The following is a 26570-nucleotide window of genomic DNA, read 5'->3' on the forward strand; positions in this document are numbered from 1 at the left end:
TGCAAGGAAACATTTGCAAGCATGCCACCAAACTTTATATGATCTGTGAAGGTCACCAAGGTTGGCCCCATGCACTTATCACTATTGCAGTTTCTGAAATTTCTGAAATTTCACGTTTGGTATCTCTACAATATCTTAGAAGACTTGCAACCCGCATGTGTCCAGTGGGCAACCGAGTTTCGGAGGTCTTGTTAATGAGTATGAGGAGCAATTTGAAGTGATTACAGCGTCAGGGATATTGCAGTCTTTAGACAGATGGGATTGGAACAAACTCCATATTGCAGCAAATACTATAGTGGGAGTTGACTATTTTTTGCAAGCTGCAACTCTGAAGGAATTGAACCAAGTAGTGGATCTTAAGTATATGGTTGTTTCAGGACCTACCACTCAAGGTCAGATGCTACATGACAAGGTCATTGAAATTTTCTCTCAACTCAATCATGCTAATGCACATACACCATTAAGTAATTATGGTAATGGAGAGATAAAAAGACTTGTCCAATTCAATGCTGATCTTCATTACATTAACACCACTACTGTTGGAATGTTGAACACAAGTGTTGCTGCTTGGCTTCATCTTTTTCTCCATTTATTAACTAATGGTGAAGCAAACCTCATAGTAGTTACTTGGCTATCAAAGCTCCAGGCTCACTCTGAATGTTCAACTGTGAATGTGGATGCAGTAAAAGTATCTCATTCCTTGGGGGACAAAGCTTATGTTCTCAGGGCCACACAAATGACCAACCTTGAAGAGAAAGATGACTTGTTCCCTTACTTTCTTCATTGGGGTATCACGTTGATCATCTTCTACTTTGAGTTTGTCTCTACTATCTCCATTTATGGTTGCTTCTTGTTTTTGGGGGGCTGCTTTTGACAATATGATGGCTATCCAACTAGTCAGCATACTTGATTATGCTCTTGGAACTTCACTCCATGCTTTTGACAGGTATTGGGATAAAATCTTCTCTCTGTTAGCAATATCTACAATTCTGGATCCTCATATGTCAAAGATAATTTTTGGTGATATAGACGATGAAGCATGGACAAGTTTTGGAAGGTAACTCAGGCTTGAGGTCAAGCCTGTTCTTTGAGCAGGTGGAAATGTTATGATTCTATACCTTTATATGGGCCATTATTCTTGTATGGGCCTATTTGGGCTTTATGTTTCGGGAGTCCACTACTTCTAGATATTTTCTTTGCTTAAATAACCACTAGGACTTGTAACAGGGATCATTGAAGAATATTGAAGCTTTTGTTTTCTCTTATTTCCCTTAGCTTTCTCTTATTTCCATTCCTTTGCAATGTCATTTTTGGGCTTGGATCCTGGGGATCCTAATAGGATTGAGGATTGAGGATCCCACCACCAGTTTTCTACTCCACGGTGTTGATCTTCACAAGCACTCTATCGCCCAAAGGCTTAATCGAAATGTACTGCATAATTGGAATGACAACACCATCTTGTAAGATTAGGAACAAATAGCATGAGAACCAAAAGTTACCGAACCAAAACGAAGCAGAGAGAATTCACAAGTGTATTGAGCTCGGAAACGGAAAGAGGAGCTTGATTGGATACCTTATATGGAACTATCTCAGGTATGGAATCGACTAAAGGGGGAAACCGAAGAGAGGCCAGGTACGTAGCTACGCTAGGCGGTTCAGGTCAGGCCATTGAATGTGGATTCTAAGCTCGATGGAATCGACTGCGCATGTATGGAATTGACGAAAGAGGAGCTCGATGGAATCGCAGCGCAGCTACACTAGGCGGTGAATGTGGTGACTAAAGGAGTCGAGGAGAGCTGGAGAGGCGGCTAGGTTCAACAGATGTGTAGAGTGGAGTGAAGTAGTGAAATTAGGTTTGGGCCTTTAGGGTTGAAGATCAGATTCAAAAAGATCATACCTATGATGATTTTGAGCCTTATCTTATAACCAGTAATATAGCGACACTTGTCTTTCTTTTAATCTAATACAGGTTTAATGGGCTTTTTCATTTTTGAAATTCAAGGCCCGGCCCGAACCGTTTATGTGAGAATTAAGGCCCGGCTCAAACCTTTTTGTCTGGAAAAAAAATAGGGCCCAGCCTGTACTATCGGGTTGAGTAGTAGTAGCTAGCTTACTACATGCTAAACAAAGCAAGACCGAACATGTACCCTCTCATCTTAATTTTCATTCAATACACATTAAAAAATGGGTCGTGACCACTTACCCAATTTCAGCTTAAAAATTTCTCACTTACTCCACTAAGAGTTTTGTGCTCCCATTTACCCAATCTAACATCTATTGACAATGTTTCCCTCATTTTAATCAACAAATTACACTCCTCTCTCTCTCTCTCTCTCTCTCTCTCTCTCTCTCTCTCTCTCTCTCTCTCTCTCTCTCTCTCTCTCTCTCTCTCTCTCTCTCTCTCTCTCCAGCCGCCATGTTATATCCCCAACTTCTTCATCATCTCAACCTCATCCTCGTCTGCACCGCCCTCTCCACCGCTGCTCTGCTTCTACTGCTCCTTCGCAATCCCCTCCACTAATTCTGACACCACACTCTGCCGATCCTTCTTGTCCTCCACCATCAACTCGCGCCGTGCAAGCTTCCGCAACTGTGGGGAGGGGCTGCGGTGGTGATGGCAGCTGCGATGGGAGCGGTCTTCTGGAGTGGGGAACGGGAGAGGGAGCGTGAGTGGTACGGTAGCGATCATGGCCACGGTCATGATCACTGTCGTCTCTATCACGGCGTCTATCTCTGTCTCGGTCCCAGTCTCGCTCTCTTTCTCGGTCTCCCATACTCGGTCAGTGTGAGAATGAAGAAAGGGTTTTCAAGATTTTAGGAGGAGAAGCCTTTTTTTATCAAAGCTTATGAGATGTTCGCTAGTGTCTTCGTCCCCGGATCCGATCTGGTGCCCAGAGCAATATCTAGGTGGCCAATTTTTTTTTTTTTTCTAAGAATTAGATAGTCTTCTTCTGTTTCTATCTCTCTGAAGTGTTCCAGGATGGAGGTGTCGGCAACAATTGAAGGAGGTGTCGGTCTGTTTTCACCGCCTCCATGAAAACCCGAAACAAAACAAATAAAAATATTATTGGGGGGCAATAAAATGTTTATTAGGGCAATAATAAGATTATTGAGGGGCAATAATAAAATTATTTATTTTGATAAACCTTCGAAAGCTTTCAAAATTCAAAACATCTTCATTTTTCACTAATTATTGATCCCCAATAACCGTGTTATTGAGGAGCAATATTGCAATAATATGTTTATTGGGAGGTAATAATATGATTACTGGGTATTATTTGGGGGGGGGGGGGGGTAATAAAATCAGACGCCGGAATCTGGTCACCGGTCCCGTTAGTAGGATTCAGGATTCCGGTCACCGGTCGTCGAAGTCTGCAGCCGGCCACTGGTCATCGGAGTCCCGCAAGGTCTCCTATCACTTCTCTCTCTTAGTGACAAAGAAGGAGAGGGAAAAATTGACCCAAAAAAAAAAAATTACTTAATTGGATAATAGGGAAATAATCTCTTAAAGTGTTTGGATAAATGGGCAATTTTTAAGCTATAATTGAGTAAATGATCATCCTCCATTAAAAAACGGATTCGAAATCGTCACCATACATCCCCCATTGGTTCTATTCCTCGAAAGTTTTTCTGGTCCCCTGCTAGTCCGCGCTAAAACTCTGGAAAAATGGACATTGCACGTGGGTGATCATGATGATCATGATGATAGTAGTAGTAGTAAAATAAATAAATAAAACTCTCTCATTCTACCAACAAAAGAAAGTGTCTCATTGAGGAGGCTCTAGCTCAGATGGCTCCAGACAAAGCTCCTGGGGTTGACGGTTTCTCAGTCCCGTTTTTTCAAACATATTGGCAGATAATAGGGGAGGAAGTAATTAAGTGGTGCTTACAGGTGTTAAATGAGGGGGCTGCCATTACATAGGTCAATCATACTCTGATAGCTTTGATCCCAAAGGTAGAGAACCCACAGCAGCTGACGGATTATCGACCTATTAGTTTGTGCAATGTTCTCTATAAGCTGGTTGCTAAAGCAATCGTCAATCGGATGAAGACCATTCTTCCGAAGGTTATTTCTTCTTTCCAGAGTGCATTTGTTCCAGGTCGATGCATTCATGATAATGTTATGGCAGCGTTTGAGGTGGTACACTCTATTCGGGCTGGTTTAGTGGAGGATGATCCTACTTGTGTACTCAAATTAGACATCAGCAAAGCGTATGATCGAGTGGAGTGGAGTTTCCTTCAGCGGATTCTGTTAAGGTTGGGTTTCCAAGAAAGTTGGGTAGCCCTTATTATGCGGTGTGTTTCTACAGTGTCCTTCAGTGTTTTATGGAATGGAGAAGCAGTAGGATTAATTCATCCTTCCAGAGGTTTACGCCAGGGTGACCCATTATCACCCTACCTGTTGTTAAGAGTATAGGGTCAAAGTAGAAATGGTCAACATCAAGTTAGTATAAATAGGAACTTTGCTTTACTGTAGGGATGTCATCTTTTTTAAAACTACCTTGAATTTCCAATAATCAGTTTTTCCCTCTCTCTCTCTTCTTCTTCTTCATTCTCAATAGCCTCCATAGCTTTTCTTCTAGATTTCTTCAGCTTTCAGAATTTTAACATGGTATCAGAGCCCATGGAGGCCTGACCATCGCTCACCGCCATTTTTTTTTCCGCTGCTATCTGTATCAGTTCGCCAATCTCATTCATACTCTTAGATCTTCTCTGTTTGTCTTCAATTCAAGGAAAGGTATTCATGAATCGAGATTTTGGGGCTATTCATAATCTTCTTGAGCAATTTTGATGCTACAATTAGTGGGTCTTTGTGATAATTGAAGAAAAATTTCATCAAGATTCAATCTTTTAGATCAATTAAGTTCTGAAGAAATGGCGTCTCCTTGTCAAACTTGCAATACTATCTCAGTCCGATTGGATGAGACCAACTACCCGACTTGGGTCTTTCAGATGCAACATCACCTTAGAGGTCATGGTCTCTTAAAGTTTGTGGATGGCTCTCATCCCTGTCCACCTCAATTTCTTGTTATTGATGATGGCTCTCTCAAGAATAACTCTGTTGCTCGAGAAAAATGGATGGAGCAAGATAGTTCTGCTATTTCTCTGATTATCATTACACTCTCTCCGGACGCTCTTACTTTAGTCGTTGGTTGTCTGACATCAATGGAGGTATGGCTTACTCTTAAACAAAGATATGCTAGTACTTCAGAGTTGCATATTATGAAATTAAAGTCTACATTGCAAAGTATTCAGAAGGGTTCCGACTGTATAGAAAAATATTTGCTGAAATTTAAGAGTGCTAGAGATCAATTAGCTTCTGTTGGTGTTACAATATCAGATCAAGATGTTAAAGGTTTGATTCTTGCCGGTCTTCCTATTGAATATGGTCCCACTAGACAGATTATCAGAGGCAAAAATGATATTGAAATGGAGGAAGTTAGGTGTTTGTTATTATCTGCTGAGTATGAGATTGAATTAAAGCATAATGCTTTGTCATTATCCTCTCTTGCTGCTATGATTGCACAAAATAGTCTTGCCAATTCCTCACCTACCTATATGATGAATAATGCCTCAGCTAGCAATACATCTGATTTCCTGTCATCTCAATTTAGTCAACAAAGTAGCTGTTTTGCTCAACCCACTGGATTTATTGCTCAAAATGGTGAAAGTGTGCAGCTGCCTTATGATGGATATGGGAATGGTGGACTTCAACATAATGGAGCATTCAATCTTAGAGGATTTCAACAAACTGCAAGTGTTCAGCAAAAACACAATTTTCAACCCAATAGAGGACTAATGCAGCAACATGACTTCTCACATCAAAACTTCTCCCCACATGTGAGCTACACTAATAGTGAGAATTACTCCCAGCAAAGCTATTCTGATAACAATGGCAAGAACAGCTTCAGTAGACCACACATCAGCAACAACAAAAGTTACAACACCGGTCAAAGTTACTCGGGCTCAGTTGTTTGTCAGATTTGTGAAAAACCGGGGGAAATGCAAGTACTCTATGGTGGTCCTCAAGTGCAGGGCTACTCTCAGATTCCTGTAACAAGAGAAGATGACAATGGCAGTAAAACCAATATTGAAAATACTCAAAATGTTTCACAAGACGAGTATGTGAGTACAAGTAAAGAAAAACAGGAAGTGGTTTCAAAGGAGGTTTCTAAGGAGAAGATTGAGTCTGAAAGTGAGAATGGTGATGAGGGAAATCAGCCAGAGAAGTTTATGGAGGAGAGCTCTGATGAAAAAGACACTTTTCCATTTGAACTTTGCTTGCCTGATGAGGATAGCTTAATTACAGTGGTTGATTACAAGGATATGGTTGAGCGAAATCAAGTCAAAGCTGATGGAGTAAGCCTAAGTGCAGCAGTTGATAGTTCTAGTAAGCCGATGGACTCAAAAATTGGAATCCAAGATGCAAACTCTTCTCAGGTCTACAAAAGTGAAGCCATTAATGACGTTAGTGATATGAGCAGCTCCAGTAGTATGAGCAATGACATGTACAAGCCCCACAAGGTGAATGGTGTAAGATGGGAAGCGATTCAAGCTGTCCGAGATCATGATGGGATGCTGGGTTTGAATCATTTCAAGTTGTTGAACAGTAAACACAATACTCAAGGAGTTGGGTTGTCACATCTCAAAAACAAGAAAGTTGATTCGTCTGCTACAACATCAATCTGTTCATGTTCTAGGGCAGGATCAGAGGAGAAAGAAAATAGTGACTTGAATAAGGATGCTGCAGAAAACAAGGCATTTATCCCTCCATATTCAATTCCCTCTAAATGGCAACAAGCTATACTCAAAGAAATTGACACTTTGTTGATACAAGGCACGTGGCAGCTTCCTTGTACTTCTCTTGAAAGACCTCTACTGAACTGTAGGCAGGCTTGTCGGCCTATGAAGCTATGGCAATTACCACTCATTTCTCCTGGTTGAAACTACTATCAAAGGACTCTGCTGCAAACTAGTTCTTGGTTCTCCAAGCACTAGTTTGAGGAGGGATGTTAAGAGTATAGGGTCAAAGTAGAAATGGTCAACATCAAGTTAGTATAAATAGGAACTTTGCTTTACTGTAGGGATGTCATCTTTTTTAAAACTACCTTGAATTTCCAATAATCAGTTTTTCCCTCTCTCTCTCTTCTTCTTCTTCATTCTCAATAGCCTCCATAGCTTTTCTTCTAGATTTCTTCAGCTTTCAGAATTTTAACACCTGTTTCTACTGGTGTCAGAAGACTTATCTGGTTTGCTACAAAGGGCGGATGATGAGGGTTTCATACGTGGAGTGAGAGCTGCTGCTCGGGCACCGTCTATCTCACATCTTTTATTTGCAGATGATAGCTTAATCTTTGGAAGAGCTAATTTAGAGGAGGTGACGCATGTTAAACAATGTCTGTTGCTTTATGAGAGTGCGGCAGGGCAAAGAATTAATTTTCAAAAATCAGCTTTGGCATTTGGGCCTGGTGTCTTGGAGGACCAGAAAGAAGAAATTAAACAGATGTTGGGTGTTCCAGTGGTTCCTTTCCATGAGCGCTATCTAGGGTTACCAACGGTAGCAGGAAGGAATAAGCAGGCAATGTTTAAGTGGATGCATGAACGACTTGACCATCATTTGAAGGGGTGGCAGAACAAGCTACTTTCAAAAGCGGGCAAGGCTGTTCTTATAAAGGCAGTAGCTCAGGCGATTCCGACTTTCACTATGTCTGTTTTTATGCTGCCCAAAGGAGTGTGTCGGATGTATCAATCAAAAGTTGCTAAGTACTGGTGGGGTAACAGTGGAGGTAAACGTGGAATTCATTGGAGTACTTGGGAGGTTCTTTGTAAGCATAAAAACGATGGGGGGTTGGGCTTTAGAGATATTGGATGCTTCAACCAGGCCATTCTGGCTAAAACTGTTTGGAGGTTGATTTTAAACCCAGAGTTGCTTGCTTGCAAGATTCTTTATGCCAAATACTTTGCTGGTTCGAGCTGGGCGGAAGTAAGAATGGGGGCAAAACCATCTTTTATTTGGAAGAGTCTGCTATGGGGACGAGATTTGATTTGCAGTGGCACTAGATGGAGGATTGGCTCAGGAGAGGCAGTTGGGATATGGACGGATAAATGGCTTCCATCACCTTGGAGCTTTCAAATCATAACACCTGCTTTTTTACCAAGGGACACCAGGGTTAAGAGGCTGATGCTGCAGCCAGGTACGTGGGACGTTAACTACATTCTGAAAAGTTTTTACCTATTGATGCAGAGAAGATATTATCTATACCTCTGAGTAGCAGAGCTGTTGGGGATGTTGTTATTTGGCATTACACTAAGACTGGACATTACACAGTCAAATCTGGGTACTGGTTGGGGATGGAATGGAAGCAGATGAAGTTGGGAGCAGGGAGTAGTGGCAGAATGGGTGTTTCAAACTCCAATTCTCTCTGGAGTAAGATCTGGAGCTTACAAGTTCCTTCTAAAGTCAAGTTACTCTTATGGAGAGCTTGCCACTCGTTCTTGCCTTGTGTTGAGCGTTTGGTGAAACGCAGGATTTGTTCCCAATCGGTGTGTGCAAGATGTGGAGAGGCGGATGAGACTGTGATTCACTGCCTCTGGGAGTGCAGGGTGGTTAGAAAAATCTGGAAATTATCTTGGATGTGGCCAGTTTACAAGATCTGGAAGGAACCTTCATTTATGGACCTGTTTGCCCACGTGTTGGCTTCAGAACAAGCTGAGCAGGTGGAACTGTTTGGGCTCCTTATATGGTGGATTTGGAAAGACCGAAACAACTTTATTCATAGGCAAACATCTTTGGACCCAAGTGAGCTGCTTCGAAAATGTAGTGATTGGCAGAGAGAACTGAAGCAAGTGTGGGAAAAGAAACAAGCACACAAGCATAATGTTAGGTCGAAGAATCAGTTGGAGGTGAAATGGGAAAGGCCCCCACCGCAATGGTGTAAACTGAATTTCGACGGAGCTTGTGAGGCTAATGGGGGAAATTCTGGGCTGGGTGCAGTGATCAGAAATGAGTTGGGTGAGTTGGTGGGTGCTTTAGCAGTGCCTTTTGCAGCGACTTTGAAACCAAGTGCAGTTGAAGCTTTGGCTCTGCAGGAAGGGCTGAGGTACTCCAGATTGTTGGGAATCAGGAATTTGGAAGTTGAAGGAGATGCATTATGTATCATTAATTCACTTTCACAAACTGAAAATGATTTGACTGAGATTGGGGCTGTGTTGGAGGGAGTTCGTCTACTGCTGCAGGAGTTTGAGTTCGTGAATTGGAAACATGTTCGTAAAAAAGCCAATCAAGTAGCTCATGAATTGGCTAGATCAGCTTTGAAGAGTGTCCAGTCCATGTTTTGCAGGGAGCGTGGTCCTCCTTGGCTTAGTGAGTTAGTTGAGGCAACAAATGATGTTAGGGGCTGATCTCAGTTTCTGAGATTGTATTTGCTTTCCCTGTATTACTTGTTTGAGTTTAATAGAGAACTTTCCTTTAATCAAAAAAAACAAAAAACAAAAGAAAGTGCTTGTTACCAGTATAAACAGTATAAACCGAACTTCCAAGAAGTACACAAATAATCCTGTAATATATTCCCCATCTATAGTTAATATAGATTTCATGATGTAATGAGTATATAAAGGTCTGCTCTCCTAAGGACAGTTTTTAAGGAATTGTGAGGGACAAATAAATCTGACGGCTGAAAATAAATGCACAGTTTTAAGTTGTTTTAATTTATGCTTTTATATTTAATACATGTGTTTGAGATACATTTGTCCCTCACAGTCCCTTAAAACTGTCCCTAAAGTGAGCAAATCTGTGAGTATATATATATATGTAGAAAGGGAGGGGGGATATGTCCATCTGAGTTTTACGTAAAGTGAGCAAATCTGTGAGTATATATATATATATATGTAGAAAGGGAGGGGGGATATGTCCATCTGATATTACGTCTTGAGTTTTCTATCACCAACAAAAAGCACAGAAAGGTGGGTTTTATGCCTTTGCTGGAATCGAAAATGCAATTTGTTATATAGTTCTAGTGTTTCTCAGCCTTAGAAGACTTAGGCTCCCTTCAGTTACTCTAATGAGTACCAAGAGTCGAGCATATCATATTCTACGTTAGGAGGAGGCCCACTACTGCCTTGTTAGTCTTGCCAGGTATTAGCTGATGCATATCTTTACAGCAACTGATGCTCGTCTTCAAGATTGCATCCGAAGTGTTTACATCTTATTTTCTGAAATAAAACAAAGTCCTTCCGAGTCCATCTTTACCTGAAAACAACAGATGAAAGATGTTGGGCATTTCATACACGGGGACAAGGCTAAATGTCCATCCCTCGAGTAGCTAAAGATTGAATATAGATTACCAGTTGGAGATGTTTCAGCAAAGCTCTGTGTAGCAAATCTTTGAACTGCTTACATTGAGCTACCATGTGACCGGAATTTATCATTTCCTCAAGTTGGCACCAGAGGCGCTGAATCATTGTATACGGAAACCAAACTCCAAATGGTCTTTTACGATTCATGATGTTGGCTGGTCTCTGTTAATGGAAACATCTTAAGTTAAACAACTGACAAGAATCATAGACACACTTGCTATAATGCCTGTTCAGCATAAGCAAATAATGGGCCATTAACTGGTGGAGGATTCAAGATACCCATTTTCTACCACTTTGTGAGCTGTTGAAAGCTCTTTACATATTCAATGTGACAGTGCCCTTTCAAGTTTGTCTACATAACCCACAATGAGCCACCAATATATGATATATCTACTGATATCTCATGATCAAATAACCATGGACATAAATATCCTCCTCTAAAAGCAATATAAACAACATGAAAGCAACACCTACTGTTTGTGTCTCTTGGATCAACTGTCCATATTCATATTGCAAATTGCAACAAACACAAAAATATCTAATGATATAACATAGGTACAGATAATATCAGCTAAGCAAGAATTCAGAAACATAAGATAGAAAAAGGCTGGACTTTACCATGGATCCAAAACACCCTTCGTGCTCAAGCAACAGATTTATAGCTTCTCCATGTCGACCATAATCAACATATAATTGAAACAACGATGCCGGATTTGATTCGTGGCCAGTCATCCCCAATGTCTTTTCCCTCCTGCCATCCTGTCAAAACTCAAGGGCATGTCATAAGGCAATCACGTTAAGAGAATGTGTCTTCTGAAGCTATCCCATTAAGAAAGAACAAGAAAACATAGTTAATTGGAAATCGATGAACTACATTGCATATACAGCCTCCAGTGTATCTTTTTGGTCCCGTTCAGCCTATACAGTTACCTTGAATAATTTAACCAACCAAAGAGGCAGTTGGATTTGAGAATCCGTACGAAGAAGAGTTTCGGCAACAATTAGTGGTAGACGTGCATGGAACACTATATACCGGTCCTGCATATTGTGAATGTATAACAATTTAAAAATACGAAGAAGATTACATATAGGTAGCAAAGGGAGAGAACGGAGAAAACATGAAGAATGAACAAAACACATTGTAGCCTGTAAAATGGAATATCCATACATTGTTCCGGTTTCATTTAATATATTTACATGACTAATTTGACAAAGAAAAAAGGTAGCTAACCTTTGACCTACATTTGTGTTGAGAATATCATAAGTTCACAACCTCTAATCATGTTAGGATACTTGCACGCTTAAAATTTTGCTAGCAGATCACACCTCAAATAAAAACCAAGAACCAAATACTCTTATGGGTTGGAATGATAATCACAGTTTACTTCTTTTTTCTTTTTTTTTCGTTGCAAAAATTTGGCCAGTCCGTGATCAACTACATATTGTGTAGCAACACATTTAAAATCCCAAATTTGGATTTTCATCTTATGAACCAAACATGGAGAAGAAAAGATGCACAAGTTACACACAAGATAAAGCTCGAGAGTTCCCCATTGATTTATTCCATTGGATTGTTGATTTGCTGAAGACATATCTGGTGAACCATGAACGATGGGATCATCCCTGAAAGTTAGGAATTGCATCATTTAGCTTCAATTTTAAGACTTATGTAGCCTAGCTGTAAAACAAAGTAACTGTCACATGATCCTGATTGAACAAAAATTGAAAGTACTGAAGCTAATTGCATGGCATGAATAGACTTATCTTACCCAACCCTTGAAGAATCAACTATATGTGGAAAGCATTTTAGTGACATAGCTGAGAAAACTCTTTCCAATCCCCTGAAAAAAGTCAACCTCAGATTACATTTAATGGATATAAAGGAAATACAAGTTGTAGTTGTAAATAATATAGACATGTACCTCTTTAACTCTGAACCTTTGAAGAATCTTACAAGAACTGTAAATGCCATATCATATAGATTTGTCTGGATCAAAAGATCAGCCAACTCTAATGGTGCTGTCTGGGTTCCTGAAAGAAATCAAGGAGGTTTCAACTTGAAGAAAAGAATAAAATATAATCAAAACAATAAAAAGTGAATAAAAAAGGCAAAGCAAACATTTCAACAAAATTCGTCAAGCCAAACTATGAGATGTAGACATCAAAATTCCTACTTCAAGCATTGGATCTCTATCTCAATTACGAGGAGTGCTCAGAGAGGTTGGGACATATTGGCCAACTTAAAAACGAAAGGGATGGGCAATCTACCTAGGAAGGCTTGTAAAAGCTGTTCTTTGCTCTCTATTTTCCTCCTAGGGTTAGAGTTAGAATATGATGAATGGCAAAGGAAAGAGTGAAAGACAATTCATGATAGCTGCTAACCATGTGATGAATAAACTATGATCACTAGTTCATAACAGTAGCATTTTTTCTTTTTTCTTTTGGGTTAATACTGACAGTGTTATTGTACTGCTGTAAACAGAAGAGCACATGACTACAATCGGTCCATAACCCCATATCCAAACTTACATCACATTCAGGAAAAGTTTCTATAAAAGAGTTTTGATCTTGTTCATGAAGTTGTAGTTGTGCTTCATTTATTCTTCAAGACCTTGAAGACAAAAGCTAAGAAGAGGACCGGAAGATTTCCAAGAGAACTTTTGACTATTTAGATCACTAGTGGGTCCTCTAGGAGGTAGTTACTTGATTGTTCTTTATCTTTCCCTCCCTAATGCTTTGCTAGCAGGGTGGAAAACACACAGGCTAGGGAGAGACTAGGAAAGTAAATGACTCAGACGTCTTTTTTTTTCCTTTTCTTTTTTCCTCAAGTAGGTATATATATAAATTATATAATTGTACTTCCTTTTTCTTTGAAGATAATTAGGGTGGGGATTATGGTTTATGATCATCTCAGGTTAATTGCTTGAAAAAGTATATAACCTAATTAGCACAAAAAGTTACCTGTATTTGTCCATTTGACATGTGCCAGTGAAAGCAGATGTTCTGCTGAAGTAAGCACAAACTCATTCTCAATTTTCTGAATATCCATAAAAGATTTCCAACTTCGAGGATGAACATCATTGTTTGCTGCTGCAATACAAAACAAAAAGAAAGCACTAGATTAGAAAGTTTTATACAAGGGATCTATATATTCACAAACACGCATCACAAAAATGTACAGAGCTTCCAGTATCTGATCCTTCGAATTGCACAACTTGAGGGATTCCATGTATGTGTGTATATATGTACATTCATGTCTCCTATTTTGTGAGTACATTCATTATCTTTCAAAAAATGATATATTACTAGTGAGGGCCAAATTCCATTCAAAAGAATAAAATATAGAATTGTAGTAATTAGTGTTTTCAATATCAGCCGTTGAATTTTGATCTAACAGTTGGTGAGCATTTATTCTGTTCCTCAGAAAACTGAGGATCAATACTATGGGCATATAGTTTACTTATTTTATCATGATATGAAGACAAGAAAAAAATAAAATCAAAATTTCTTGGCTGTTCCATCACTTACGCTGGTCTTCAATTGTTATTCTAATCTCTCTACCTGGATACTGCTCGTTGTGAAGAGCACTTCTCACAAGCAGAGGATCAATCCAAGCATATGCTGGATGAACAAGATGAAGTGCGTTGATAGCCGCAGAGAGCCCATTCAGTATCTCCTTCAGTACTCGCCACAATTGTTGGTAACCTTTCAGAGATGCTTCAGTTCTCAAACGGGCAGAATAAAGGTACATGTAGCTTGCTGCTTTTCGCCAGTTATGCCGATGCATTTCAAATGCATAAAGCAACTTATATAAGTTTGTCTTTGCTAAAATGTCTGACCGCTCTGCCTGTAAAAGAAAGAAAAATGATCACAGAACAAAAAAAAAAATACGGATCTATATAAAACATAATACCCAACAGGTCTTACTAAGTTATACCTTCCATGCAAGCTCTTGTTCTACCTTCTCTGTAAGACCAATGAATGGTAGCTGACCACCACATAGAATCTGCAATCAATGAAAATAGAAGAAAAACTTTATATAAGAAATAGCCAGTAATACATTGCAAGCTCAAGTGGAAATAAGAAATCAGCTGCCGCAATCCCTTAATTTCAATTCAAGGGATCTGTACTTTCAAACTAGTAAAGTAGAAAGGAAAAAAATATTGAAAGCAAACAACAGGGAATTAGGAATGTGATTGGAGACCTTTATGGCACCACGTTCATAAAGAACATTTATAAGATGCCTCAAGCTGATGTACTTGCTCTCCTCATCTGGATTTGAAATTATTGCACAATATGCATCATAATAGAGATTGAGATCTAAAGTAAATTGGCAAACATTTGCCCAAAGCCTTCCTTTGATGGTGGATACTGATTCATTAAATGGAGCTCTGTCATGGGAATCATTGTTTGCACTGTAAGCTTCCTCAACTTGCTCAAGCGCAGCAAGAGCAAACTGACATGCACCTTCACTAATATTATAATGCTCACATATCTGCATTGCCCACTGATAGTAATGGAGCCTCCATGCAGCATCTGATACGCTACCATCTGAACCAAAGAAAGGTAATGCAAAGAAAACAGCAAAAAGGGAAAAACACAGAACTCATAACAATAATTATTGTTTAATGCATAAAGGTAATAAACTCACCGATACCAAGATGTGGCAACCACGCTTCCTGAGGCAAGCTTTGTAAAGCATGAGCTGACCCGCTTCCAGATGCGGCTCTGAATAGATAAATTACAATATATGTTTTCATCAGAGTTAAGTAAATTAGCATTTGGAAATTGGACCTTTAATAATCCCAAGAGCAAATAACAGCATTACACATGATTATTCTAATAGAACCTTCACTATTTTCTTTGCATGCACATTATCTTCCCCCCTTTTCTGGTTTAACAAAATACTTTTTCATTCATACTATGGTCAAGAGCGATCAAGAGTAGAGCTGTTGAGGCAAATGCTAGAAACTAAAAACCTGTTGAGGCAAATGCTCGAAACTAAAAACTTCTTCTTTATTACATGAACATTCAAGTAATGGGAAATACAATAGGAGTAAGCTGTAGAATAGTTTAAATGCACACCAAGCAGCTCTCTATATGACATTAAAAAGTTATAGATTTCTTTTTCAGCTCTACAGCTTGATATCCATGAAATTTTCTGGATACGAACAGGACTGATTGTTGATAATTTTTTTCTTTTCTTTTATATTTTATGTGCAAAGATTTAATGGAAGGGCCCTAATACATAAACACAAATATGTGCGTGTGGACTCCCTATTCTATTAATCCGGAGTGTGTTATATGCTACAGCCCTAACAACATCAATGACTATATGACCACATTCCAACAATATCCCAGTGTTTGCCTTTATTCTTTTCTCAATAATTTTTTTTTAATAGATTTTTGAAGATTCGGTGCAAGCATATACGCAAGAGGTGACATGAGGAATATAATTAAGGCCAAAATAAATAACTCTTTGTTGTTACTGCTTTTTATGATCTGATCAATAAAAGCCGTTTCGTTTTGAGGAAAAAAAATCCAAAGCCACTTTAAGAGGATAACTCACTAGGAGAGGTAATAAATGATAGATACAGAACACAGAAAACAATACCTGAAGAAACAACGAACAGCTTCATGAACTTTCCTCTCTTTCAGAACCCCATGTACTCCACGATGTGCCTGAGCAAGGAAGCAGCATCCTAAAAGATGGTGAAGTATGCACCATCCACCATCTGTAGCTCTAATACCGTGAGAAGTCTCCTCCTTTTCTAAATGTGCCTCCACAATAGTGAGTAAGTGCTTTACACAGTACATAAATAACAGTTGAAATAAGTACACAGTTCAACAAAGCATTCGTCAATAATAAAAGCTGGGCTACTAGTATGAAACTGTATGTAGAGAAATAACCTCAACAGCATCATACTGCCCATGCCTTAGCAGGATCAATGCAAGATCCACTACACGCTTCAGGACAGTAAGGGATTCCCCATCCTGGCCCCACATGGTCCAGCTATCAAACTCTCGTACTGAATCAATTATGTCCTCAACGCTTGGTATGCTTCTTGGAGAAAAGTGGTTCTGGTCTTTGGAGGAACTTCTAACATTAAGTAAGAATATAAAAGCCAGAGTGAACTCGCACTTCCCAAGCTTCTCATTACATAATCTTCTACCAGTGTTGCTATCTGAACCATAAACATTGGATAATCATCAGGGCAACAATAAATCTAGCAACACTAGATTAAAGCTTATAAAGGATCCAGCAATGGCATTAACATACCAATTTGTAACAATGAAAGTTGAGAGCTGAAATCTTCAAATGCAACTGATTCAGATGGTGTGGTGGCAAAGAAATGCAGGAGAAGCCACTCATAAATGACTTCTTGAATCATTGGCACCAACTCACGTTGTATTTTGGATATATCATCATGTAGCATATTGATCTGCATGCAAAAAGAAAGGGCCAAAAAAAAAAAATCTATTAGAAGTTTACTGGATTGATCTTTCAATCGATTCTATTAAATTAAACTGCTGTAATATTTTAGTTGGTGAAACTCTCTTTTATGTGTTATTTAGTTGGCTGACTTTCAGGGACCACAATGTCTCCATGTTCTGTCCTCTCGTTTAAGTGCAACTATACTAAAGGCAAGAGAATAGACAGCAAACCATTATGTACATCAACTTTTAAAGTTGAGGAAGCAAACATCAGAGTGACTTATAAATCAATTGATATGTGGAAGGAGACAGATCTAGAGATCCTCCACCCAAACAGTTGTACGCCCTTTCAACATAAATCTTAGAGAATTAACTCATTAAACCCTTCGTCTTTTCTCATAAAATACTCTTCCAGCACTTCTTTCACCACCACCACCAAATCCAATAACACCAAATCCAGTAACAGACACCTTGTAAAGCCAAAATCGTTCTAGTATATACCTATGTCGATCAATGCCAAGGATAAAACCTTCCACAAGCCCTTCTAGACATTTGTCACCAAACTCATCAGAAACATATACCCCATTAAAATCATGAAAAGTACACATCACATCCTTCTTACCTATTTTTTGTTTTCTAATATTGTAAACCATATAACACCTATCCTTTCAATCACTGTAGACCATTTTCTGGAAGAAGTAGTTTATTGACCACCACAATCGTTCCCCTTCAACAACCCTCGCTACTAAGTTGACGGTTAGTTTGGTGGTAACACAATTAGCAAATCACAGCCGGTAATCAATGGCTTTAGGCTATCACCACCTCATAAAAGTTTAGTGGTCACAGGAAAAAACAAAAACTTGTATGATACTTATTGTGCAAGCACAGTGAAATATTGCTCGATAGCAAGTCACTTTACAAAAGCAAAAATAAAATTGTGCCACAAACTACATTTTCATCAGTTAAATGAAGCCAAAGTGGGAAATTACAATAAAAAACACATCAATCAAGTCATACATATCACGTGTAAAAAAAAATGGTTATCCTATTCACATAACAAATTTAGTCTTCAAAGCAATACTATCAAGAGAAGCAGTAAAATTCTCGCACCTGGTATTACAGAAAAACGATAAAGAAATTTTTTAATATAAAAAACCTTGAAGCACTAACATTCTCTTCATCAGTTAACGAATTATGGGATTGCTACAGCCTTACACTGTCCCTAAACCAAAGGAGGAAGGACTAGGACAAAAACCCTGATCAAAACAAAGCTGGAGTGAAAACAGAAGATGGGTAATAATAGGATGAACAATACATTGAACAGGACAGACCTCTAACAGGCTACATGCATACTACAGAGACAGGCAGCATACATCTATGAACATACATTACTTATCTATACTATTATTTAAGAAAAGAGGGTTTGTCAACCAAAACAGATTTTTTTTTTTTTTTACACAAGTACCCCTCAAATATTAAAAATGCTTTAAATACCAATTTCTGATTAAGGATAAAAATGTCAGACCACAAATAGCAAAGAAATAAAAATAGATAATTAGAATTTGCATAACAATCCACTTTCTTCGTATCACTACCTCCACTCTCACACCCATCAGGTGTGTGGGAATTTCTAGTTTTGATAAATTAAAGTGCTCATTATTGACCAAAAGTGAAAGAATCTTAGAAACTTACTAAGTAAAAAGATTAAAGAAAGAACTGACCTGCCTGCTAATGCTCACTAGATAGCTTAGAAACAGATGAATATCCAATGCAGACTCAAACATAACCTTTGCAACTTGAAACGTAGCTGGGACCAAGATGGAGGCATTAATATCCAATGCTACTTCAGCATCAAATTTTTGTATAATTTTTCGAGGTATGAGATACTTAAGATACTTCTCAATCACACTTAAAATACGGCTCCATGTGCCAGATTTCTCGTGCAAAGCATGAAGAGACTTCATCATGTCAAAAGAAAATTTCCTCAAATTTTTGTGATCTGCTGGATTTTTCTCCCAGGCAAGATCAGTTCCAAGATCTGCTATCCAAAGCGCCGCTGCTGTTGAACTATATCCAGTTTCTAATATCTTCAATAGGCGTGGAATAATTTCTTTAGATGAGATAACTGGTGGTGCACTAATGAGTAATTCGTAAAATATAGCAGAAGCTGTTTTTCCCAATTGCTGGCTGACATTAGTGACACACCTGAGCATTTCAGCTAGTAGCTTACAATCAGCCTTGCCAAATGAATCCAACCCAAAGCTTGGAATATTGCCAAGTTCATCCAAAGAGCCTATCAAGCATGAATTTGGATATGAGAAACCATATCTTGAAACAGACGACAAAAAATTAAACAAGAAAAAGAAAATTCAGAAAAACAGAAGCAAGAATTGACTCTACTTCACATAAAGGATCAGTAAGATACCATCATTAACCCGCTCAATATCCTCCAAAGAACGAAAAAAAGATACTGAACTCTTTCTAATTAAACCAACAGTGCCGGTTGAGGAATCAACAAGCAGGCCACATGGTGCATTGCTCTTGCACCAGTTTTGGAAATAGCGAGCACAAAAAATTTCCCAGCAGCAAAATATTGACGATGAATTACCAGTCAGAGCCTATCACAATATACAAGTTTAGCAGTTGGTTACTAATCCAAGTGATTCCCTCCCTCCTCCAGTGTGTGCATGTGCGTGTGTATGAGAAATAATCAATTCAAACCACTAGGAAAACCTCATGTTCAATCAGGGAAAGAATTTCCTTCTTCAACCCATCAGCAGTTAAGGAGTGGAAATCTGACTCAGTCCAGTGCCTATTATAATCCAACAAAGTTGCGCGCAAAGCAGCATTATGATGAATGCCAGGAAGAAGCAGCCTACGTAAGAAAATGGAAGATACAACAGGTAGAATATGATCCTGCACAAATTCACATCAATCAAAGCATGGTAAGCAACATTTTTAACATATAGTAACATCTTGCTTAGAACAAGCATGCATTTTTAAAAAGCTCATAAACGTTTATTTTACATGTACATACATGTGTGTGTGTGTAGGGCCCTTCCACTAAGGGATCCTTTTTTTTTGCCATTTTAATGGATCCATTGTGGGACCCACTTTTCGATCACATTTGGGCATCTCACTGCGCAGTTTATAGTCCTAATGTATAGATAATTTCTGCAAATTTTCAGCTAAATTGAATATCGTTAAAGTATCGAACAAGATTAAATCAATGGACGAACCGAATCTGTCCAACCTGAACCGTTCATGTTCATAATTGTAAATCACAGTTATGAATGCCTTAATGGCCAAAAAAAGGGTTCCTCTCCAGAAGGGCCTTGTATATATATGTTTAAACTCAACCCCCTTACGCTTTTACATCCTCAATCCCAAATTTGTGTGTCATCTACATAAATTATATTTGAAATTATCCAGAATTAGATTAGATATGCAAAAGTAGAAAAGAATAAGAGTTTCTGTAAAATGTCTTCGGCTCCCTCCCAGATTATGTTGATTGTCCTAATTGGAGCCATAATTAAACTGATAATGACCTTTATTCTAGCCTAACCACCTCTTTTTAGTCAATACTGGCAAACAAGCTCAAATTCATCTCTACATGTACACCAGATTTTCAGGCAGGGCAAATCTGAGATTCTCGAACAAGAATCAGACCATCCTGTGAAGGAAATAGGATGCTAGTCTACAAACAAACAATATCAGACTCAGACAGCATACCCTTGAAGATGAAAATATTGAATGAGTTATCAAAAGAAGGTCATCCGAAGAATGCTTTGAACTTTGAAAGAGTTGATCTGCAACAAAGTCCTCTTGCAAAGGATAACAAACTGCATCTACCCAAACTGCATCTACCCTACAAATACAAATGCAAATAAGAAAGGAAGAGAGCACTCATCTAAATTTAAAATAGTCACGTACACTGTATAGTGGACCCAAACACAAAATGACAAGAATTCCTGATAAACAGATATTGATAATGTGAACTGTTCTCAGTCACCTGGCGACCAAAAAATTCATGGTCACCTACCATTGTAGTTAACATCAAGGGTTGAGATTAAAACACTTAAAAAGGAAACTAAAAATAATGGTTAAACCATAGTCAATAAAATTAATAGGAGTGAGTTCACTTACGTCTCGGCATTTATATGCAACAACTTGAGAAACACCAGTCCGTGATTTTTCAATATGCATATCTTGTTGGAAATAAGTTTGACATCAATCCATCCATCCTATGGAAAAAGAAAATTTATAACACTCTAGGTGTAAGAGATATAGCTCCACACAGACACAAAACTTATGAAACACAGAGTGGATGGACAAAAAGAAAAATCTTTACCTCAATAGGAATTATTTGTTTTGAACGATATATCAATAATTCAATTCTGTCTCTCACGTTACAATGGAGCCTATATACGTAGATTGTCTCTGAGCTAATATCCTTCACGAAATCACCAAGGAATCAATAAAAACAAGAGCCGAAAATGCAAATATAATATCAGGCATGCTAGAGGAATATTACTGATTTCTATCTGCAGTTTAGAACTGAACCATGGTTTAATATGAAAATGATAAATTTCACCAAGTTAGCTACTGCCACTTTAATCTTTTGGAGGGTGCATATGTGATCCACCATTGTTTCTGCTGCGTGTTGCTTTAAAGCAGTTTTGATCCTAAATGTCAACTTGGCGAAATTTGAAATGATCCCTAGCTTGGAAGTAATAAGAATTGCAAATACTGTGGGTGCCATGCCACATTCAGACATCATATTAGAATGTGATCTCTTATGTAGTGCTTAAGGAGAAAATGAATTGCAAGAACTTATGAAGAAGTGGAGTGCTTTTACATTAAGCCACCACCATTCAAACAAGCACCAGGCCAAACCTAGGCCACAATCACAACTAATCTTTCTGTGCACTTCCATAAAAATAAATTAAAAATTCAAATGATTTCCCGAAAAAACAAAAAATGAGTTTTTAGAAATCGCTTCAAAAATGGAAGACACAGAACTTCAAGCCCAGTTTCTCACTAGTTTCAAAGATTTAATTAAAGAAGATATGGGAAAAGATAATCAACTAGCTTTTTATTTTTCAAGCAGACTTTTCTGTATATCTCCATATTTCTTTTATATTTCATTTGTTAAGCTTATCTTGAGGATGAGGAGAAGTTAAATAGAAAAATCCTAACCAACTACGATCCATAGAAACACCCACATATACAAAAAAAACAAGTCAATGAAGGAGGGTATGGAAGACATATCACATTCAAATTTTGCCTTCTTTAGAAAATTTAAAATCTTAGCAATAGTATTGTGTCTCCATACCGAATTATGCCTGTACAAGATTGCCACAGGAATTATGCTCGAGTCATTGTCAGCTTGACCAACCCACAACCTTACCGATGCAGCTCCTGCACCATACAAATAGAAAATAGAAAAGAAAAGAAAAAAAATCATAAAATACAAGTAGAATGTTTTGTCATTTTAAAAGGGAACACAAGCGGGTAGAGGATCATTTTGCAATTTTGAATAAACAAGAATGTTCTGATTAAGTGAAGAACATAAATAATGCATGCAATAGATTATTGATTTTTTTTTTCTTGTCACTGAAGAGCATAGATTATGGAATTTTCAAAGGGAAATTTTGAAGGAAAAAAAAAATATGATCTTACAAAACTATACAACCTATGAGCAAACATCAAAAAACCTTTAGGTCATGATCAAATCATTTCATTGCCCAAATTCCATGCCAGGAAATTTCAGAATTAATTAATTAAACCAACCTCTGCTCTCTTGGGACAGATTTGAGATGTTGTCAATTAGATTCCAATGTTTTATAGATGTATATATATTGCTTGTACCTATATCTTAAAAGTCAATCTATCAATAGCCTTTATTAAGTTTGTTATTTGTTTGTGGAATTGAAAATAAAAACCTGGATAACGTTTTGATTTTAGAGAAAACATGTGGAGGGTTCAGTATGTATCGAAGTCGATCAACCAGATACAGGTTGTGGTATCCCAGCCCAAACACTACATGTAGCCATTCCCGTAAACTATACATGAAAACCAACATATATTTGTATAGTCTCCAAATTTCATTCTTACAACCAATCTTCATTTACATATGAGGCTTCCCAGCTTTCCATTGTCATTATATCACCATAATCAATCATTAATATGGAACTTGACGTGAAAATTATGTCTAACGAATTCTACTGACATAATTTGCAGAAAACATTTAGCAGCCATTTTCCCATCATTATTGCTCGCTTAATTACGCACATAAAGATGACTAATTTTTATAGCAGTTTACAATACCTTCAAATCCTTAAGATGAGTAAATGGTTAACAATTATACTGTAAAACAGAATACTATAGTTATAAGCCAAACATGAGACAACCCCAAAAACCCCATCCGTTCTTAATATGTTACTGGTCAGCGAGTATCCTAGACACACTCATTGGACACTGCAAACCCAAAAACCTGTTAAAAGTATCCCTATCAGATTTAACTGCTGACCATAGTATATATAATTCTCTATAGTATTTCTCCAGCATAAAGTGCTGATTGTACAAACAGAAAGTATTTGCTAAGAAGTTCATTCATGTACAAGAAGTACCATACAAGGGTATTAAAAATAAGAAGTTTTGGTTTGAGATATCTCTATTTTTATTAAGGGTAATGAGGAGCGACTACTTAAGGATAACATAAAAACAATCACAAAAAGAATGAGAAAAATAGTAGTACTTGCCTGCCACTGTTGGACCGTTCATCTTATTGGCAAAGAGCCTGCCATGAAATGAAAGATCCCATACTCTTAACACCCAATCCGTATGAATCACAAATATAAGTGGTTTCCCATGAACCATAGATATAACCAAGTCCTGCACAGCCCCTACCGTCCTACCCCTGCAATATATGTTTCAAATACCATTTGTTGAATATCATTGCCCGAGGATAGACCAGAATAATTAAGAAGGTATGTTACGATATATGCCTAGAAATAATGTGGTTAAAGGCAAATGAATAACATGATCCTCGTGTTTTCAGGAATAATCATTTGCTTACACAACACAACTACCATTTCAGGCACTCTCAGATGTTCATTCTCAAGAGGAGTCACCTAGTTCAGTCACTACAATATCTCTACGTGTCATTTAACCTATAACATTTTCCAAACATGAAATACTAATGAACATATAACTGGAAATTGTATACACAGATTGTTTATTTCAAGTAATTCCTATTTTTCCGTTGGATGATAAAATTGATTAAAATACATATGTACTCTCTCTCGTCACAGTGCAAACGATGTGGAAATCATTTTATCTAAGGAGTGGGGAATTTTGAAGCCCTGCCCCCACACAACTGAAATTGGGTATGGCAGAATAGAATTGTTAGTCTGAGAATTAGATATGAGAAGAAAAACAAATAGCCTGCATATTCTGGTATTTGGCATCCGGATGCCAAGTCTACCACACAATTGGGAGCACACACTTAGATTCAAAGTTCATCAAGAAAACAGAAAGCTAGGATGACACCATAAATGGTATCAAACTACTTGTCAAGAATTCCACTTTGAGGGTATTATAGTTAAGTGAACCTACCTTGACATGAAACCCCAGAAACTACCAGTTCCTGAATCATCCCGTAGCTCTTGCAGAAAACCTACGGAAGTAGGAAAGAACATGTCAAATTAAGGGAGTGCAATAAAGCAGCATGCTACTAAATCCAGAATACAAACATGACGACATTGTCAAACTAAGAGCATTTCAACAATCGCAAAGGTGAACAACACAAGAATGAGAGCCAAAAGAATAATACCAGGGGCAGTGGATTCAAGTGTGAGTTGAAAGCAAGCAAGAGAACCGTCATTCTGACCTACAACGAGACATCCGGTCGGCGTTGCTGCGGCACTGCTAATAGGTCCGTAGGGATGCAAGTTAAACTCTCTAATAACAGAGCTGGGTGCATAGCTAGAGGTGGTCCCAAGTTTCAAAAGGTAAGCGACTCCGGCCACGGTCAATGCATATAGCAAATAGGGGTGGCTCCTGGAACCGATATCAATCTGCAATTCATATATTGTATGAGTCACTGATGCACTCCACTGAGAAAAAGACAAGTTAAAAGCATGAATACCTCATTTTTGCAAAGAAAAACTGAAGAAGAGAGTGCTTCTGGAAAATTGATTCGCAGTCCGACTTTTGGAAATTCTTTCTTAGCAGAGAGCTCGAGTAATTCGAGAGTACGGGGGAAATCCTTGTGGATTATCCTGGTACATATAGACGAGAAAAAAAAATGAATAATCATATAGTGGGAGAAATTTGAAAGAGGTTAGAGAGTGAGAAAGAACCATATGAGATATGTAGGAGGGTCTCCAATGGCGATGGAAGAAGCGCAATCGTGAGTGAGAGGGGCACAAGTATCAGCATCGGCGGTGGCAGCCAATTCATTAGATGAAAGAATAGGGACCTCGATCCATTCCACTGAATCGCTGCCGAGGATTGGTACTTCCATGCCTACCGATTCCGGATCCAATTCCATGCCTGCCGAAGGCCTCAACCCGAATTCGCTCCAGGCCAGAGGGTTTATTCCCTTCGCCCCACTAAACCCTGGGGTTTATTCACTTCCCGAACTAACAAATTTTTTTTTTCTGTATCAGAAAAAAAATATATATATTTTTCTTTTCGGCTATACAGAACAAATTAGATGACAGAATAAATTACCATGCCAAAGGGGCAAATTGAAAAATTGATTCTCTTTTGGTTTTCGGAAAAATTATAAAAGATGTGATTTTGATGATACAAATGATAGTTTAGGTAAAAATATAATAGCCTATGATAATTTAGGTCACGCATTATCTATATAACAATATTTATAAAAACTGCCACTAGCTGCTCTCTTGCCGCCCTTACCCAAGCACAAGCCAGGTGCCTGATGAAGGTTTTATTTCAATTACCGTCCCGTCAGTTAGCTATCAATATCTTCAACCATGAAGAAGCATACTGTTAGGAAACCAGAATTACTATTCTTAGTCCGAGCAAGAGTCGTCGTTTAGTTTATTGGTTGGCCAATACACACCGTTTAAATCATTGTTCAGCGAATATGTTAGGTGGAAGTCTTCCGTGTCCGTTTGACACGTGTATTGTAGCTAGCCCTTATCTACTTGTAGACATGTGAAGAAATGGATCATGATCATTTTTGCCTTGGTATTTTCTTTCGTTCAATAGCTTCCTCTCTAGTTCTCCACTGTTAGGGTCACCTCCTTAACAATCTGGTATCAGAGACCAGCCATGGTCAAGCAAAAGGGGGGTGGGGTACCTCCTCACTCCTCTGGTGAGCTGAGCCACATGGAATTTGAGCTGCAAGTCCATAAGGATGAAACCTCAGCAAAACTGGGTGCGCTACAAACTTCTTTGCAGGACTCTCTTGCTTCGATCCGCTCGGAAATGCTCGAAGAGATAGAGGTCTATGCGGTCTGCTGTGAAGGAGCTACAAGGTCCACCACCTCTCAAGTTTGGATCGATTCCAGCATCAGTTCAACCTCCAACCTTCAGTGCAGCCTCCGGATCTGAATCTTCCACCATGGCTATGGCTACCACTGGACTTACAACTAATGGGGGTAGTATTTCTAGACCTACTGCTACTTATGGCTTAGATCTAAATGATAGTGATGTTATTTTGGGCTATGCTAGTGAAATTAGTGCTGAGATGGTGTCAACCTCAGATTCTACACTATCATTAGGTGCTATGATCTCAAAATCGA

General features: G+C 38.4%; 2 protein-coding genes across 6 annotated transcripts; one reads left to right on the forward strand and one right to left on the reverse strand.

The window, feature by feature from the left end:
- Positions 1-5052: 5052 nt before the first annotated feature.
- On the forward strand, positions 5053-7218 carry LOC121052649. Its single transcript, XM_040518033.1, has 2 exons — positions 5053-5172; positions 5579-7218. The coding sequence occupies exon 2, from the start codon at positions 5800-5802 to the stop codon at positions 6943-6945; it is 1146 nt and encodes a 381-aa protein (XP_040373967.1). The 5' UTR covers positions 5053-5172; positions 5579-5799; the 3' UTR covers positions 6946-7218.
- A 2625-nt stretch (positions 7219-9843) lies between these two features.
- LOC112196705 (nuclear pore complex protein NUP160) lies at positions 9844-25837 on the reverse strand. Of its 5 annotated transcripts, XM_040518031.1 has the most exons (28): positions 25720-25837; positions 25158-25457; positions 24944-25076; positions 24629-24872; positions 24412-24472; positions 23556-23713; positions 22127-22212; positions 21143-21244; positions 20938-21035; positions 20524-20659; positions 19525-19707; positions 19217-19409; positions 18513-19084; positions 16637-16799; positions 16267-16541; positions 15971-16158; positions 15008-15084; positions 14561-14907; positions 14294-14362; positions 13885-14203; positions 13318-13446; positions 12279-12387; positions 12126-12197; positions 11886-11979; positions 11287-11394; positions 10975-11115; positions 10345-10518; positions 9844-10249 (listed from the first exon to the last, which is right to left on the reverse strand). In XM_040518031.1, the coding sequence occupies exons 2-28, from the start codon at positions 25346-25348 to the stop codon at positions 10199-10201; spliced, it is 4473 nt and encodes a 1490-aa protein (XP_040373965.1). In that variant the 5' UTR covers positions 25349-25457; positions 25720-25837; the 3' UTR covers positions 9844-10198. The 5 variants fall into 5 exon arrangements, with proteins under 5 accessions (XP_040373965.1, XP_024192890.1, XP_040373966.1 ...); XM_024337122.2 differs by lacking the exon at positions 25720-25837 and having other exon boundaries at positions 13318-13443; positions 13918-14203; positions 25158-25691; XM_040518032.1 differs by lacking the exon at positions 25720-25837 and having other exon boundaries at positions 13318-13443; positions 25158-25691.
- Positions 25838-26570: the final 733 nt, after the last annotated feature.

The sequence above is a fragment of the Rosa chinensis genome, chromosome 4 (genome assembly GCF_002994745.2).
Source record: "Rosa chinensis cultivar Old Blush chromosome 4, RchiOBHm-V2, whole genome shotgun sequence".
Lineage (NCBI taxonomy): Eukaryota > Viridiplantae > Streptophyta > Magnoliopsida > Rosales > Rosaceae > Rosa > Rosa chinensis.

Coding starts and splice junctions, on each gene's coding strand:
- LOC121052649 (XM_040518033.1), top strand. CDS start 5,800: ATGCAGCAACATGACTTCTCACATCAAAACTTCTCCCCACATGTGAGC.
- LOC112196705 (XM_040518031.1), bottom strand. CDS start 25,348: ATGGAATTGGATCCGGAATCGGTAGGCATGGAAGTACCAATCCTCGGC. Junction 13,447..13,884: donor AATAACAATTGAAGACCAGC/GTAAGTGATGGA, acceptor TTTGTATTGCAG/CAGCAAACAATGATGTTCAT. Junction 12,388..13,317: donor TGTCAAATGGACAAATACAG/GTAACTTTTTGT, acceptor GATTTCTTTCAG/GAACCCAGACAGCACCATTA.